The sequence below is a fragment of the Pagrus major genome, chromosome 6, assembly GCF_040436345.1.
Source record: "Pagrus major chromosome 6, Pma_NU_1.0".
Lineage (NCBI taxonomy): Eukaryota > Metazoa > Chordata > Actinopteri > Spariformes > Sparidae > Pagrus > Pagrus major.
This window is the reverse complement of record NC_133220.1, coordinates 22,767,357-22,784,238: the sequence shown is the minus strand read 5'-3', so window position 1 is coordinate 22,784,238 and position 16,882 is coordinate 22,767,357. Positions and strand designations below refer to the sequence as shown.

General features: G+C 39.5%; 2 protein-coding genes across 2 annotated transcripts; both read left to right on the top strand.

Annotated features, from left to right (window-relative positions):
* Positions 1-1,104: 1,104 nt before the first annotated feature.
* Positions 1,105-7,718, top strand: LOC140998288 (translocon-associated protein subunit alpha-like). The gene is made up of 9 exons (XM_073468525.1): positions 1,105-1,234; positions 2,124-2,245; positions 2,337-2,427; positions 2,539-2,666; positions 4,473-4,607; positions 4,977-5,053; positions 6,375-6,453; positions 6,760-6,853; positions 6,969-7,718. Exons 1-9 carry the CDS (start codon positions 1,165-1,167, stop codon positions 7,031-7,033), a joined length of 861 nt encoding a protein of 286 aa, XP_073324626.1. The 5' UTR covers positions 1,105-1,164; the 3' UTR covers positions 7,034-7,718.
* A 1,560-nt stretch (positions 7,719-9,278) lies between these two features.
* Positions 9,279-11,283, top strand: LOC140997737 (neuritin-like). Its single transcript, XM_073467723.1, has 3 exons — positions 9,279-9,330; positions 10,133-10,286; positions 11,049-11,283. The coding sequence occupies exons 1-3, from the start codon at positions 9,279-9,281 to the stop codon at positions 11,281-11,283; spliced, it is 441 nt and encodes a 146-aa protein (XP_073323824.1).
* Positions 11,284-16,882: the final 5,599 nt, after the last annotated feature.

Here is a 16,882-nt window from a genome sequence, read left to right as displayed (position 1 = left end):
GTAAACACAGACCTTATTTCAGGTTTTTAACCGAAAACCCATTCAAAAATCTAATTGACTTTTAGATGAGGGAACTTGAAGTGCAAACGTGCTAACTGATTTCCGGGTTTTAGGACTCATTACTACACCACTCTATTAGGCTGTATATATACAATATATAATATGGCCCACCAATGTATTTGTAATAAATTGCAATAAACTTGAGCTTCAGATTACTCGATATGATCACTCTTCCATTTTACAATGCCTAGTCGTGTGCCAAAACTGTGAGCGTGTTCAATGATGAACACTTAACACAATAGATGCAATTTTTTCACATTCTGTTGATAATTTTGATTATTTTTTGTTGATGTTTTAACTGAACACTTCACATATTGCACCTTTAATTCTGAGTGCTGTATCGTAGGCAACTGGACGTGTTTCAGTTTGTTGAAGACGTCTCACCTCTCATCCAAGAGGCTGCTTCAGTTCTAGCTAACTGGAGGGGAGCTGCAGGCTTTTAAACGCTGTGTGGGAGTGTCCTTACAGAGTACAAGGGCCATTTGTGGGTCGTTGACCTAACCGGCCTTCATGTGGGTTGCTAGGGCTAGGTGAGCCCAGGTGTGAATGGTTGTTAAGCTGTCTGGGGAGGGAACTCAGTACTGCATTGTAGGTGGGTGACTAGACATGTCTTAGGTCACCTCCTCTGTTCAAAGACGGTCACTCCAGTTTGACATAGATGGATTCCTTTACTCCTCTCTCAAACCATCCGTCTTCTCAGGCCAAGATGTTCCCTCCCCAGACAGCTATACAACCATTGACAACCACTGACCTGGATGACTGAGAACCTTCATCAATATATTGCAGCTTTAAGTAAAAGAAGCAGCATGTGCAAAAGGTAAATAAGCAGCCGAGACTTTCACTTTCACAAAGCAGCCTGTTGTCATTTCCATTTACGTTTGCACAAACACTGTAAGAGAACAAAAATGTGTGTGCGAGTTGTCTCTTGTTTTATGCACACACTTAACTTCCTCCTGGAGCTTTAAAAAAACACACACAGTAGGTCCTCCCAGGTCTCCTCCACACAGGCGGGCCCAGCCTCTTTACTCCGCCCCCCGCTCCTCCGCTGTCCTCTCCTCTCCTGAACGCTGATGTGTTACTAACTTCAGCTCCAACTCTGACAAAATGTTCAACTTCGGGTCAAAATTGTTGCTGGTTTTCCTCCTGGCCTTCCCCTGTGGCCTGATATCTGTCGGTAAGTCACATTTCCTGCTTCGTTTGAAGGTGTACGTCGTCGCTTCTCCTCGGCTGAAGTTTAAAAGTTATTAGACAGCCGTACTAACATATTGACGTGGCACAGTCACATAGCTGCTGTAAGTCCTCAACACAGCTCTGCCAACCTGGATGTATGGACGTTTAATCCACAGTGTGATGCACAGTAATAAGAGGCTTGTATCTGTATCTATTTACTCTGAAATGAATGAAAGTGAGAGTCGTCGTCCAGCTGCGGCAGTTAAAAGTCTGAAAAAACAACCTCGACCATTAAAAGTGAAGTTAAAAGTCAGTTTTGGGGCTTTTAGAGGTGGTTTTAGTCAAACAAAGGTCGGTGAGGCTGCAGAAACAGTAACCAGCTGCTGGGACACGTCACCATAGATAAGATGGTAACTTGTGTTTGTGTTTGTACGTTACAACTTTTTTCCCGCTGACACACATTAAAATGGAGACTTTTACAGGCCCACTTCTCAAACTGGCAACAAAAAGTCAAGTTTGTCTCCAGACAGGGAAATACCTGGCAACAATGAAAAAGTAGCAACAGTCAGGCTACAAGGTGATAAAAAATAAAAGAGTACAATTCAAATTATACAACCATCTAAAGAGCCTGTTAGGCCCTACATTTGAATTGTATTCAGAAGAGCACATCATGTTGATCTCTTTACATTTTAAAGTCCAAGATGCTAATAATCAACAGATTAATCAACAATGAAAATAATTGCTACTTGCAACCCTAGATTCATTAGTATTATAATGTAGAACAAACCAAAATCCCGGACTGTTTAATCTTTTATTGCAATACCACCATTATGTCAATCAACCTCTCTTCAATCATCACTCATATGTACCTTTGTGTCCTCCGACCCACACAGGCCACGTCTCTGCAGACTCCGACTCTGCTGAGGACATTGCTGACGACCAAGATGCTGCCGTAGATGAGGAGGAGGACGATGAGGAAGAGGTGCTTGTTGAGGAAGATCAGATACAACCTACGGTATGTATCTTTTCATCACACATCGGTGTGGCAAACCATAGATTTACATGCAGGTGATAAAGTAACAATGTCATGTCGTGTTCCTCCTCAGGAAGGAGACGAAGACACTGATGACGCAGCTGATAAACTGTTGGGGTCTCATCCTGATGCCGACACAACCATCATCTTCACGACAGGAGAAGGTTGGTTTGGCTCTGTTTGTCAGGTTTTTGTAGAAAACTGAATGTCATCCTGAACTGATTAGTCTGTGTGCCACTCATACTATGTCTGTACTATGTTTTTTTTAATTTTAGAGTTTCCTGCCAATGAGATTGTGAGGTTCCTGGTGGGTTTCACCAACAAGGGAAGTCAGGATTTCAGCGTCCAGTCGTTGGAGGCCTCCTTCCGTTACCCTCAAGACTTCCAGTTCTACATTCAGAACGTAAGTTGAATCTGAAATAAAAACCGACAGACATTTCTCCACCTTTTGACTTTATTTGAAGTTTGATACAAGCCAAAATAATTTTAATTTATTTTTTAATTAATTTTCTTCTTATATAACAAAACCCAGAACTGTTATTAAGTCCTTCTTAGAATATGTTCCACGCTCTAAAGTGAGGTCCTGCTCATAAATAATTCACCAGTATTTTGACATGTATTAACCCACACAAGTTCTACTAGTGAATTAGTTATGAGCAGGACCTCACTTTAGAGTGGGGAACATATCTTATGTTAGAAAATACTTGTTTGTGAATTAAATGTTATTTGCACACTGTTAACAGTTGGAGTTTTGTTTTTTGTTACATAATATGTGACCATATTTATGAAGTGCTATTAAGGGAGAATTACTATTCCTGTGGTGTTACCGCCTTATAAGGCCCATACTGAGCAAAGTATGTTAAGATCATTATTCATGTACAACAACTTCCTTACATACTGTCAGTAAGCAGTAAAAAACTCTCAATAGCCAAGTAGTTGCAAAATAAGTGCCAGTTCTCTCGTCTCAAAGTGTTTAAGTTTATTGAATGAATATTCAGTTAGATGCTAGAGATAAGGTCTGTGGTCACCACAGGTTTAAGATTTACGCGATTTGTTCTACAACATAATATACATCAGTAAATACCCCACATGTGAATTAAAAAGTGTTTACGTGTCTTTCAAAAGGCGGTTGCTAACAAGTAGCTAAATGAGACTACAGAAGTTGTCAGGCACATTAAACGTCATCGCACCAAACAGAGACTCATCTAGTCACTAGTCTGTCTTTACAGGTGGATTTTAGCTGCAAACTATTCTAACTCTAACTTAACAACTCATAGATTGATTAATTTATAATTAAGTGTGTATAAGTTAGTGTGGTATGATGCTTAGTGGCGGGGACTTTGAAGTCATGCGACCATGATGTAGTTCATTTATAGCCTAAGTTTAGCTTTTTGTGTTTGCAACAGAGCTTATTTTCTGCAGTAATCCAAAATCCAATCGGCAAAATCCCATAGGCTTTTTTGACGAGTGAACCAGGGCGATGCTAACTTCTGGGTTAGCCTACAAAAATACATCATCCCTGCGGCACTTTATTAATGGCTGCTTTATAATGACTAATTAAGAGCAAGATTCTACTGAAATGCATGTAAATAAGCAACTAGTTAATGGTTAATATGTGTAGGGTTGTGTGTTTTTGGGGTGTGGTTGTTTAATGGTATCTTAAAATATAATTCTGAATGATGTAGGTTTATAAAATACCAAGCTCAAGTGGTAAATTGCAACCATTTATCCCACTTAATTTCATTTTTATTTGATATTAATGCCACCATTGGGGTTTAAAGCATTTCTTCATTTTACTTTTAGTGACTCAAGACAAAAAAAGTAAGACAGATGCCTTTAACTTAACACAATAAATACAACAAGAAATCTTTACCATGTCTTCGGTTGGAACAGTAGGAGATTGCATGGTACGATAACTGTCGCAGAAAATATCACAGTATTACACAATTATTAACATTATCATCAGTTGCAATAACCCTAAAATGAATGAAAATAGAAGGGTTTATTTGGTTAAACAAATGCTTATTATAATTTAACAAAATATCATGTCGTATTTTTTAATAACACCTTTACGGTCGAGAAGCTAATGTACATGACGTGAAAGCCATCAATGTTCATGCCAAGGTATACCGTTAAACAGGTTTATTGCTGCCGCCCTAACCGTGTCACAGTTTCATATCTGTGTTTTAATGATTTGTTTTTTCTGTAGTTCACAGCTTTGCCTCTGAACACTGTGGTGCAGCCTCAGGCTCAGGCCTCCTTCGAGTACTCCTTCATCCCAGCTCAGCCCATGGCAGGACGTCCATTCGGTCTCGTTATCCTCCTCAACTATGTGGACGCTGAGGTAAAAAGAAAAAAGACTTAATAGAAAAATATTGGTGGTTGATGCTTGAGGTCTGTTCAGGTTAACTTTTCAGAGAAAAGATGTAGTGTGATGATGTTAGACGGTGACTGTCGAGATGCTCTGCAGGAAGGTTTTTCACAGCCCACCTCAAATTCTTATGATTCATGAAAATCAATACCTGAAGAAGTCAGTCTCAGAAAAGCAGTTTGTCTTTGAGCTTTGACTGTTGTTTCTGTGCTGTTAACGAATGATGTGATAAAGGCTGACTCATATTGACATTGTGGTGTGTAAAGAGCAGCTCTCAAAACCTTCAGCAAAGTTTTTAAGTGTCTGAGGTACCTGCTTACAAGATTTTGATTTCTTTTTCAGGGCAGTGTGTTCCAGACCGCCATTTACAACCAGACTGTCACCATCACAGAGCGTGAAGAGGGACTGGATGGAGAGACGTAAGGCTTCTTTCCCCTGGGTTTATTTTATATCCTATCGCAGAAATAACTATAACTGTAGAGAAGGCTTTTGCTTTTTTGTATTATTTCATTGCAAAAATGAAAAAAAAAAAAAAAAAAAAAAAAGACTGCAAGCTATAAACACCAAAATGACTAAATCACAGTAGACAGTGGGTGGACGCATAAGCCAATTTCTGCACCTCAGTTCTTTCCAAATCATGTGTAAAATCTTATTATTTTGCCCACCTATTACTTATTTTCCATGTCCCTGAAGGCTACATTCAGCTCTCGAAGGCTTCACAATACCAGCCTCCCCAGACGATTGCAGCACATGTAGGAACCTGTAAAAACGAGGTGTGAAATTGGCACAAAAGGATCAGTTGTCAGAATTGTGCTGCTAGCGCAAGACACAGAAACTGTCACCAGCAAATTAGTCAAGCAAAGGAGATGTTGTTTTCCATCCTTAACTCTCAGATCAGATCAGAAAATGTTGCAATTGCAGGTCACTTAAGGGAACAAAGGAGCCAGTTTCGGTAGACCGGTCGTTATGCTCAAAATCTGCTCTTGAAGTTGCACAAACATTAATCAGTAATTAATCTACAGAAAGCTAGGAGAGTTCAGAGAAATGTTTCCATACCATCTTCAACTGGCTTGTCTGCTATGGATATTTAAATAAATTACATCACAAAAAAAGCACTTGGAACATAGATGGCTACGAAATAAGACAATACATTGTGACAGATTTGTACGTGGAGTAAATTGCATTTCAGTCAAGATCTAAATGATGTATTCAGTCATCCAGTAGCCACAAAAACACCAAGTGACTCTTTGATGATTTCTGTTTTCTGATTAAAGGAGCAATATGTAGGATAAGGCTCGAATTCAAGTCTGAAACATCCAAAAATGGAACTAACCGTATCAAAATGTAAAGAAACATCAGTTTTTGACACTATGTCAAAGACGTCTGTATTGTGTGTATGTATCGCAGAGATGTCTAAAAGCTAGCCCTGGCTCAGCTGGCTGTCTTGTTATACAACTTTTTACCTCAAGAGGTAGTCCCAGTCCGGTGTCCAGTAGTGTTAACTGGGAGTGGTTGCTTCACTGCAGTGGTCATGTCCCAGGCAAACTCCAGTCAGCTAATAGGGCAGCTAGCTACAGCCATAGATAGCTACAGAGTAGTGTAGGGTAAGAATATAGTCGGCAATGAGCAGCAGTTAGCGATTATGCTGCGCCTTATGTTTTTGGAGCTACCTTGGACAGGTGGCCAATCCATGTCTTAGATTTAACACCTTTTAAAGAACTTCTTTTGTTTATTCTGCAGGATGTTCATGTACATCTTCCTGGTTGGACTGGTGACCCTGATGCTCTTCGGGATATACCAAGTCCTGGAGACGAGGACGGTATGTGTTAGTCTTCTCTCAACTGTTCTGTTTTTAATGTTTAGATTATGTGTGGTTGGTCTATATATATACTTGGGGGAGATGGATCAAGCAGTTCCCTCTGTTGTAATGTAATAATGTAATGTAATAAAATATTTTCCTGTGTAAGGCCAACAGCAGTAAATGTAATAATGTGCACTTTAACAAGGAGTGTCATCCATCCTCCTCCACTGTAAAATGTTCTCCTTAAAGAGGCTCATGAATAAAATGGTTAAATAAATTAAATAAAATTGGATGTGTTGTTGTCTTCCGACCTTTGTTTTGCAGAGAAAGAGAATCCCAGTGAAAATTGAGAAGGGCACCGGTGGGATGAATGATGTGGACATCAGCTGGATCCCTCAGGAGACACTCAATGTCATGAGTATGTTCACTTTTATAGAAATGACTCGTTTGAGATGTGATCTTTTGCTCATATTACTGTTACTCTCCATTAAAAACGAACAACACATATGTGATCTTTACATCCTGTCTTACAGACAAGGCTTCCCCCAAAGCATCTCCACGGAAACGAACCAACAGGGCAGCAGGAGCAGATCAATAAAATGCTCCGTTTCCATCCATCATATACTTTCCATCAGGCTTTTAAAGCTCATTTCCTCCCCACAGTAACACAGTTACCATCTAAAATGGATCAACATTTCTGGAATCCAGTTCTCAAGCAATGTGTTTAAGATGTTTGTACGGATCTCAGCCGGCTGGTTTGACGACCAGAAAGCATCCTAGACTCTACTGCTCTGATCAGAGTGTGACCATGTAGAAACTGACAGGACTGAACTACAGTTCAGTTTTAATGGGACTTTTTTTTTATCAGTATGTAAGTGTGTGAAAGGTGAGCAAAGATAAACCAATAAGTCATTATTTTTTTTTGATGGAAAAAGAAAGGGATTGCGGTACGAACTGCCCCCCATAAGAAACTGAATACATTAACTCTGTCTGTAAACACCATTGTGCCTTATCTGTACTGTACTTGCTGTGCCCTGCAAAGACGTAATGTTACATAATGTTTAGATCTGATACCCCTCTGCTTTTAACATCCAGTCACATATGGCATAAGGTTTTTTAAAGTTAAAATATTGTTTTACAGTGGGATGATGGCAGCTGCAGTAGCAACAACAGTGTTCTCTGGAGGTTTCTTCGGGTTATTTTACCTGTTTGTTTATTGATTTTATTGTTGTAAGAAGCTCAGTGGAGCATTTTTAAAAACAATAAAAGGGTGAACAAAGTGATTTGTGTCCCTTTTGTTTCTCTCTGACTATAAAAACTCTATTTCTTGATTATTATACTGTAGTCATTTGCACTCTTAGTATTAGTATAACTGAATACACCCATAAATAAAACATTTAGTTAAATAAATAATTGGCCATTAAAAAACATAAGAATATATATTTTTCCCTGCACCTCCAAACCGTATAAGTAAATGTATTTTACTCTCTTATTATCATTTTTTCTTTGCAAGATTTTTTATTTTCTTTATGCTGAGCCTGTATGATAATAAGATGAGTGTCTACATACTTTAAAACTCAACACATCCAAGTAAAATTAAGTAAAATAACAGTGTCAGGTTTACTCTGTGCACCCCTATAATTTATACCAAATTACTGTACATACTTCTTCCCAGGAAATTACTAAAATGTGTAAACAGGATTTCTCATGCACCCAAACATTGCACTGTGATGTGAACAGGAAATGATCAGATTTAATAATCATTTTATTGATTGAAATGTTTATTTTGAATATGTAAAGTACAAGAAACGACAGACAAGAATAATAGTTCAAAAATGAATAAAAAGCATAGACAGAAAACAAATATTTAAAGACAATAAAAAGCATAAAGCAAAATAAATTGTCAAACACTTGATGACTGTGTTTACATATTCGAAAAGGAGTGAGAAGAAGTACAAACTTATCTAATCCCACCCCTTCTCCATAAGTCACTGAATGATAATTAACAATCTATCTATCTATCTATCTATCTATCTATCTATCTATCTATATGTGTTATATATATATGAACGTTATATATACATGTATGTGATATAATAATAAACAATATCTGATTATGTGTATAAAATACAATGAATAAAATACAATATAATAGAATATACATAGAATAAAATAAATATAAGAAGAAATAATCAATTTTATAAACAGGGACCATAAAAATCATATTGTCGAATAACAAAAGCACCACTAACAGATCATTGTTAACCATAAGACAAAAAAATACAATAAGAAGCAACACAGAAATAAAAAATCATACAGTAAATAACAAAGCACCGTAAAATAAACATCAGTCCAGTTAAGATAAAGACACACAGTAATGAGTAGCTAACAAAACGATACTGTGTTGAAAAAATAATACATTTAATGCACATGGCCCATGTGTACAGTAAGAACAGACTGGAGCTCACATTAAAGTGGACAAAGTGTGATGAGGGAGTGATGAGCTGACAGGCAGCAGCGTCCTGACTGCGTTGTGTGAGGGTTGCGGGAGGGTTGCGCGGCGGTTCCTCCTCGGGGAGCTGAGAGCTGTCCGGTGCTGAGGGGGGAAGATGAGCTCAGCGCGCGCCGGGGGGCAGGTAACGTCAGCAGTCGGCCGGAGCAAGCAAAGACTGTACATACACACCCACCAAGTGTTTATCGCCGCTTAATCACTGAGACTCACCGACTCACATTAATAATGGGCAGCTAATCAGCTCCGTGTGACTCAGCGCCGCTTTTTAATTCCGATCCATGACAGCCTCGGCAGCATCCCGCGCCCTCCGCTTGGCTTGAAATGGGATGATATGGGATTTTTCATGTCGACGAAGATCGCAGGGATTCTTGCTTTTGCCTTGGGTAAGATATCTCGAGCTCGTCCGTGGGTTTATTTGGGCTGCGAGCCACTTTGGACGGTCTGACAGAGAAAACTGCCTTATATCTTTTCTTTTTTCTGTTTCTTTCTTTTTCTTTTTTTTTTATCTCCCTGCATCGGAAATGCCACTGCTGTGATCTTTATTTATCTCCATCAGTGTTGCATGATGGTTAGGATGAGACCTGTGCCGTGGCCAACAGCTTGTAGTACACCCATCGACGGTGGATGCTGGGTGTCTATACTTAGGTGATAGTGTGAAAGCTGCTGGGGATGCAACATTTAGAAATAAAAGCCGGCACATTGATTATTTTCTCTTAAATGCCACTTTTTTATTCATATTTACGGCTTTATTTGTGCTTGTTTTTTGCGTTATCCTCTTGCACAATGTTGTACTGTGGAGATATCTTAGCATTTAACCTGCAAATAGCTCTGAAGAGAGCATTGCACCCCATGTGGAAGGAATGCATGGGCTGCAGTGATCAGGACTCTGGGTTAACATGACGATTTTTTAACTAAGGAAAATGTTAATAATCAAACAAAAAATTGAATGTTTTTTGAGAAAAAGTTGCATGATCGTAAGCCGTGTTTGAAGCCACTGGGAGTGGGGAGATTGTTGAGAAAGAGGAACCAGACTGAAACTATTTGACACATAAATTATAATACATTATAATAATTTTGCTTGTGCATTTGTCAGGAACGAGCCGCAGATTCGTCTTTCAAACCTCGCCCATTCAAAGAAAATAGTTTAGGAGGGTTCAAGTTTGGTCACCTGTGTCTGTCTTGCAGTCTTCCTCTCCCTGACGGTGTCAGAAGACTCTCCAGATGTGAGGTGTGAGAACATTTATAAGGACTTCTCTGACTGTGTCCTGGAGCTGGGAGAGAGCATGGACAACTACCAGGAGAACGTGACCAGTGAGAGGGGAGTGGCGGCCGTGTGCAGGTGATGATAACTTCATCGGTGTGAGAGAGAGAGAGAGGAAGTGTGTGTGTGTGTGTGTGTGTGTGTGTGTGTGTGTGTGTGTGTGTGTGTGTGTGTGTGTGCGAGCAGCATGCAGCATCCTCTTGTGCACAATGGGACATCCCCAACTAAAAATTTGTGTTTTTTATTTCAACCAAGCATGAGTGAATTTAACCAGAAAAGGCAGGCGTCGGAATAAAAGCCTTGAGTAAAAAATAATCATTTGAAGTTAAATGCATTTCCGTTAAATTTGTGTGAAATAATGCAGAGAGATAAAGTAAGAGGTAAGCATTTTATGGCAAACTGCTGAAGAGAAAAAGAGCAGATGCCATAATCTCAGAGGGAGAATAGAGAAATGAACGGTGCTGAGACACCGAGCCATTGTTCTAAATAATTTATGACTTTGCTGCAGCAGTAATGAAATTCTGGGGACGCTTTTTGTCATTGTTACTGCACGCACCCCACAACCCCGGCACGCTATATGGAAGACAAAGATTTACACACAAGCCTCCTGCTGAAAAAAAAAAGCTATCACTTGCAGTATCATCTGTGATATTGTTTCCCTCTCTGATGCAGTTGCCATGGTAATTAAAGCTCAGTTTGACTTAGCCAACATAGCCATCTGAGTGATGGATTGTTGGCAAGTAAATTAATCCACGGCAGCCAGGGCATGTCTGCATGCTGAACTGTGAGTTACATGGCAGATGAGGAGCTAATCTGATGATGATTCTTTGTTTGCCACAGCCACTGGGAGGCCTTCCACACATGTGCCCTCACCGCGCTGTCCGACTGTCAGCAGGAAGTCAGCTCCATCTGGGAGACTCTGAGGCAGGACTCCAGGAAGATGCGCTTCCAAGGAAGTCTGTTCGACCTGTGCAGCCCCAGCTCCTCTCCCAGCATAAGTTCTCCTCTCGCTGCTCTTACCCTGCCACTGATGGGCATGCTGGTCCTGACTGGGCCTGACTGGTCCTGTATATAGACAGGGGTGGGGTTGAAGGTGAGGAGGGCCTCCAGTTCCCCTGGGTTCAGTCCGCCTGAGCTCACACTTAAAGCCAAGGATTTAAGAGGGACAAATGTTTTAATAATTTTGACACAGAGCCACGGAGGTCTGTGGCAAGCCAATCAATATTTGCTGTGATGAAAAATGTTTGAGATCTTCTCAAATACTTCAGCTTGATCCTCCCTTATGTTGAGAAACTGATAGAGTAGTTCAGAAAATTGCCTTTCTGCCGTCTCATCAGTGCAGGCAAACTAAAGCAAACACTCCAAGTATTCAAGGGATTCTAATGCGATCAGAACAGTCTACAGTCAGACACCTGTGGCTCTTTGTTACCAATATACAAGGGGTGGACAAAATATCATGAACGCCTGTGTGATCTAATGCAATCCAATGCAAAAGCCTCTTGAGTCATTTTAAGGCAGTGTTTGTGAAGTTGTGCTGGTTTTCAATATAAGACAGCAAGGTGTTCGTGTTTTTTGTCCACTTCCTGTAGCATGTATTGCATTGAATCATTTTATCATGATCGTTAAAGGAATAGTTCAACATTATGAGAGATAGCTGAAAAGATCTATGCCACTCTCATGTCAGTATGCTAAATATGAACATACGGCCAGCAGCCAGTTAGCTTAGCTTAGCCCAGGGTGCCTATGGCTGCTCCCAGTTCGACATATAACTCTCCGCAAAACCACAACTTGTCGTTTTATTACAGTTTCACAAATTATATAAAAAGTGTTGATTTTTAAGTTTTAGAGGTGCTGGTGTGCCGGTTTTGTTACCTTTGGAGGCCTGTTTTGGCGCTGTCCACACATACACTGGCATTTCATACAACAAGCTTTCTCCTTGTGTTTTGGCTTTTCGTACATGTAAACTGTTTCAGTTCACTGAAAATAGACCTTTACGAAAACTCCAGCCAGGGTGAAGACAGCCAAGATATCCAGTGTTTTCAGTGTTTACGTCTGAGAGATTTGCGGAATCAGGGACGCAGACACACAAGTTTATCAGTGTTTGTAGCATGACACGTGAACTTGGAGTATGCATTTTGATATTTGAGTTGTACTTCGACTGAATGGATGTTTTATTGTTTGACGTTATATTTAGAGACACAGACGTTTATGATACAATGATGGAAAAGAGAAAAAGAACGGGTGCTTACAATGATTTGCTGACAAGTTATCCAGAACAGTTCTGTGAAGAGCAGTCACATTTCCCTTCCTCGTTCATTGTATTTCCTACAACTAAGCAACCAACTGGAATATGCAATCTGCTTTACACTGGCATGTGCATGCCCAGTGTTCGTGAATGGGCATGGGATTTGCGTTTTCAGGCGTGTTGTATGGATGGAGATTATTTCTGAAACTGTGTAAACACAAGTCTGGACAGAGATTTGTTTTTTTCAAAACTCTGTTTCCAAAAATATCAGTGTACATGTGGACGAGGCCTCAGCGTACAGACATGAGAGTGGTATCGATTGTCACATCTACTTAAACTCAAACTATTCCTTTAATTTAAAAGCTATAGTTTCTGTTAGACACCAAAATACTAAGTTTAATCTCCAGTGAGTTTGTACAAATACAGCCAAGCCATCATGGTGTAATTAGCTATCATGTTACAAGAAAACAATTAAAGGAGCACTTCACCAAAAATAACAGCAATAGCTTAGAGAATCTTAACTCGCAGTTATCGTTATACGTTGTGAGGTAAAACGACCAAACTGCACGACTAAGCCAGACATTAATTCTACAGACTTGATTACACCAAAACAAGCGACTAAATAATGTTCAGATGTCTCACAGGTGAAATGCCCCTTTAATCTGTTTCCAGGTGTAGTAAATGTTTGTGTAAGTGACAATCAAGCCACTTGTATAGACCTTTTGCCCCCCGTTCCCCTCAACACCTCAGCCCACTGTGGCTGCTGATGTTGCACGGCTGCTATAAAGACACCAAAAACAGACATCTGACACGGCATCATCACGCATTCACCTCGCTCGACGCTTTGGTTCCATCTTACGCTCGTTCAAACTTCTGACCTGTTGATGTTTGTGCAAGAGGAAAATCTGAAGATTTAGTGTTCAGTGTTTGTTTCACTCAACTTGCTCACTTGTAATAATGTGATATTTCTAGGACTTAACTTTAAAGCAACATTATGTGACTCTGTGAGTCCCACTCTATGCCCTAATCACTTGTATTCACACTATGTAACTCAGGCAGGCGGGTAGGATCGCCTAGAAGAAGTGCGTAACTTGACAGCACGTCACACAACTATGTTGGTGAAAATGGATCTTATTTAATGGATATAATATTTTCTGGTTTCCCTACGACTGCTCTGCCTCAACTCTCTGTGATGGTTTATAGATGATAGATAGCTCTAACTGCTAACTGCTGCTAACTGTAGTTGCTGTTAGCTGGTTAGCTCAACTGACATCACATCTGATAATATTGTTACACATATTTATTTTTCAAGTGGTGGTGTTGAAACTGTGGGGGTGCCAAAATGCACAAAATAGTAATTCCTACATACTGTTGCTCTAAAGTTCTCTAAGTACTGCATAAACACAGTATATGATACAGTATACAGATAGACTACACAGATAAGATTTTTAAAGAAGAGTCTGTATAATAATGCAGCTCGAAGTATAATGAAAATTCCCAAATGTACTTATTTTAATGGCTGAGTACTCCTACACAGTATTTACTTGACTTTAAACACGTATAATTAATCTCTAATGAAGCCAAATTAAACTAATAGCTCGAGTAATACAAAGCAAAAGCTTATTTTTATAAAATATCCATACAATACCTTTTGTATCAACAGTATTTCAATTGAAAATCTTCCCATTAATGCACTACAAAATTATGATGTCAAACTAAATAGATTCCAAACTGTGGTGCTCCATTTATCTGTTTCATGCTTTTAATTGATATAACTCTGGCTTGATGTTAAACAAAGTACACAACACTTCAAAAGCAGCCAAGGACGTCTGCCTTGAATCTCATCAACAGAAATAAGCTTTGATGCTAGTGTGTTGCATTCCCAAAGCCCATAAACCACGTGAGATATCGCTAATTGTAATGGTCTTTCAATAATGCTAGATTTCCTTCATTGGACTGTTACTGCAATAGTCACCTAGCTTCAGAGCAAATTAAAAATTAATAAGCAATAGCATTAATTTGTTTTGTTTTTGTTTTTCCAAAACTGTCACCATTTGCATATTTCCTTTAACACTCATGGTCCCAACCGGCATTGCACAATTATGGAATGATTTCTGTGGTCCTGGATATTTTCCAAACTCTTCTATCACAAATGCATGATAATCTTAGTGACAGTGCTTCAAGAATAATGAACAGTCTGTTGATTTGGACAAAGTGTACAGTGCTATTGATCTGTGCATGAACTTAAGCTATAGCTCCTCAGTGTATCAGCATCCTCTTTATGCAGATGCATTACCCACCATCCTTACCTCCATTAGCATGTTTGTTCTAGTTGTTTCTATTTATTTCACGTTTCCATTGTGTGACTGGTGGTGAGAATACAAAAACAGTCGTGATGTCCTCGAAGCATGAGCAATATGTACGGTCACTTCTTAAGAGAGGACTCTAATCCCCTCGTACACTGTTGAAGAAAGCATGAAAACGATTGTGTTATCATAAAGCATTATTAGACCACGAGGAAATAACCCTAAAGACAGTTTCAACATGGAAAGAACTCTGAATGTAAAAACAAGTTCAGCATCCATGTGGATTTTTCAGTTTACTGATAGAAAAGCACACTATTTACAAAACTGTATAAAGCAATATATGGCAGAGTAATGTGTTTGTAATAATAAAGCACCATGTTTAAAACATACACTGTGTTTGTGTGTGTGTGTGTGCATCACCTTCAGCAGAATAATAGAAAGCAGAGATCTAGAAAGTGGTAAAATAAGGGAGCATTTAATCGATGCGGTAAGTCCTCTGCTGTTCGACTCATTTACTACAGGAGCTTCTGTTTTTAGACGCCCCTGAAGCAAAGTGTTGATAATGAGGATCGGAACCAGCATCTTTCAACTCGTTAGAGCTCGCCCATCTGCTTCTTTCCACCTGGACACAGAGGCAGTGGTGGGAGAAAATGAGGGATCGGGGACCCGGGGCGGAGATCCAAACACACGCTTGTGGTGTGCCCCTCATTAGAAAACCTCTCTCTGAAGCATAATGGCCAATTATTTTTTCCACCTACAGCTTCCTGACCGACTTTTACACTTTTTATCCAATGCATATGAACAGGTAGTGTTTTATTATACCGCATATGCATAAAAGTACTTACATTGGAGCATAATTCCTTCATGCTGGTGCCAACAGCCTGCATTTAAATCTTCAGAGAGGTGGAATAAATATGTAGACCTTGTCTGAGTGTTTCTGCACTAGAAACAAGTCAGAGGATTTAATTATATGAATAGGTGCATCTCTCCATTTCTCTGTATTTAAATACATTATAAAGCTTAAGTTTAAAGAATACAAAGGGGGCATCACATCAAAAAGGAGCATTTGCTAGAAAAAATAGGTGATGCTGGCTTAGAGAGGAGTCATGAGTTTGAACATAACTTAAAGGAATAGTCGACAATTTTGGCGATATTATTAGCTGTCTTGCTGAGAGTTAGATACGATCAATATGAGGCTAGAGCGATATCCAAAATTTTATATCACGATATTGTCCCACCCAAATATCGCAATTGACATTATTATCGTCGACACCTGCTTACAGCAAAGACAACATGTAGCCTCATTCGCATCTCTTGGCTGGCATTCAGCCGGCATTCTTCTTAGAAACTAAGTCCTCCATGTCTGTATGTTAAAGCGCTGCATGCGTGCAGCTACACTACGTTAGGCCAACTAACCTGTAGTAACCTCCCAAATATCCACACATATTGTCTCTGCTGCCATGACAGCTCTGCATGTAATTTCTTTTCAAAATAAAAGCCAGAAGATGCCTTAACAGCTGTTCGATATTCGACATTGTGAAAGATATCGCATATGACGGCAAATATCGCAATATTATATAATATTTAATTTTAGCCCAAGCCTAATCAATATTACTCTCATGTCAGTGCAATAAATACCACCAGCTGCCTGTTAGCTCTGCCTAGCATAAAGGCTAGAATTATTCGATAATTCAATATATCAAGAAATACTCTGCAGATGGATCGCTAATGAAAAATAATAAAAAGATGAATTAGTTGCCAGACAATCTGCTGGTTCTCATCAACTTTATGGTGTCAAGACGACTCCAGGAAGTCACAGCACCCACACAGCCAAGAACGATTGGTCATATAACCCCTGGAAAAGCACAACTTGTCATATCATACTTTAGTTTTAATCGTACAAGATATAATGTGTTCATTAGTGGGCTGTAAAGGTGCTGGGTAACATTTTGTTTTAGCTTTTTCCAAGTTTCCAGTCTAAACTAGGCACGCCGCCTGCTGCCTGTGGCCTCATATTTAATGGACAGACATGAGAGTGGTATTGATCTTCTCATCTCACTCTCAGCAAGAACACAAATAAGTCTATTTCCCAAAGTGGCCGACTATTGTGCAACTTTTTAATA

Bases quoted from the DNA above. Each gene is read 5' to 3' on its own strand.
- LOC140997737 (XM_073467723.1), top strand. From the start codon at position 9,279: ATGGGATTTTTCATGTCGACGAAGATCGCAGGGATTCTTGCTTTTGCC. The intron at 9,331-10,132 runs GTAAGATATCTC...TCTGTCTTGCAG, and splicing joins GATTCTTGCTTTTGCCTTGG to TCTTCCTCTCCCTGACGGTG. The intron at 10,287-11,048 runs GTGATGATAACT...TGTTTGCCACAG, and splicing joins GGAGTGGCGGCCGTGTGCAG to CCACTGGGAGGCCTTCCACA.
- LOC140998288 (XM_073468525.1), top strand. From the start codon at position 1,165: ATGTTCAACTTCGGGTCAAAATTGTTGCTGGTTTTCCTCCTGGCCTTC. The intron at 2,428-2,538 runs GTTGGTTTGGCT...TTTTAATTTTAG, and splicing joins CATCTTCACGACAGGAGAAG to AGTTTCCTGCCAATGAGATT. The intron at 4,608-4,976 runs GTAAAAAGAAAA...TTTCTTTTTCAG, and splicing joins TCAACTATGTGGACGCTGAG to GGCAGTGTGTTCCAGACCGC.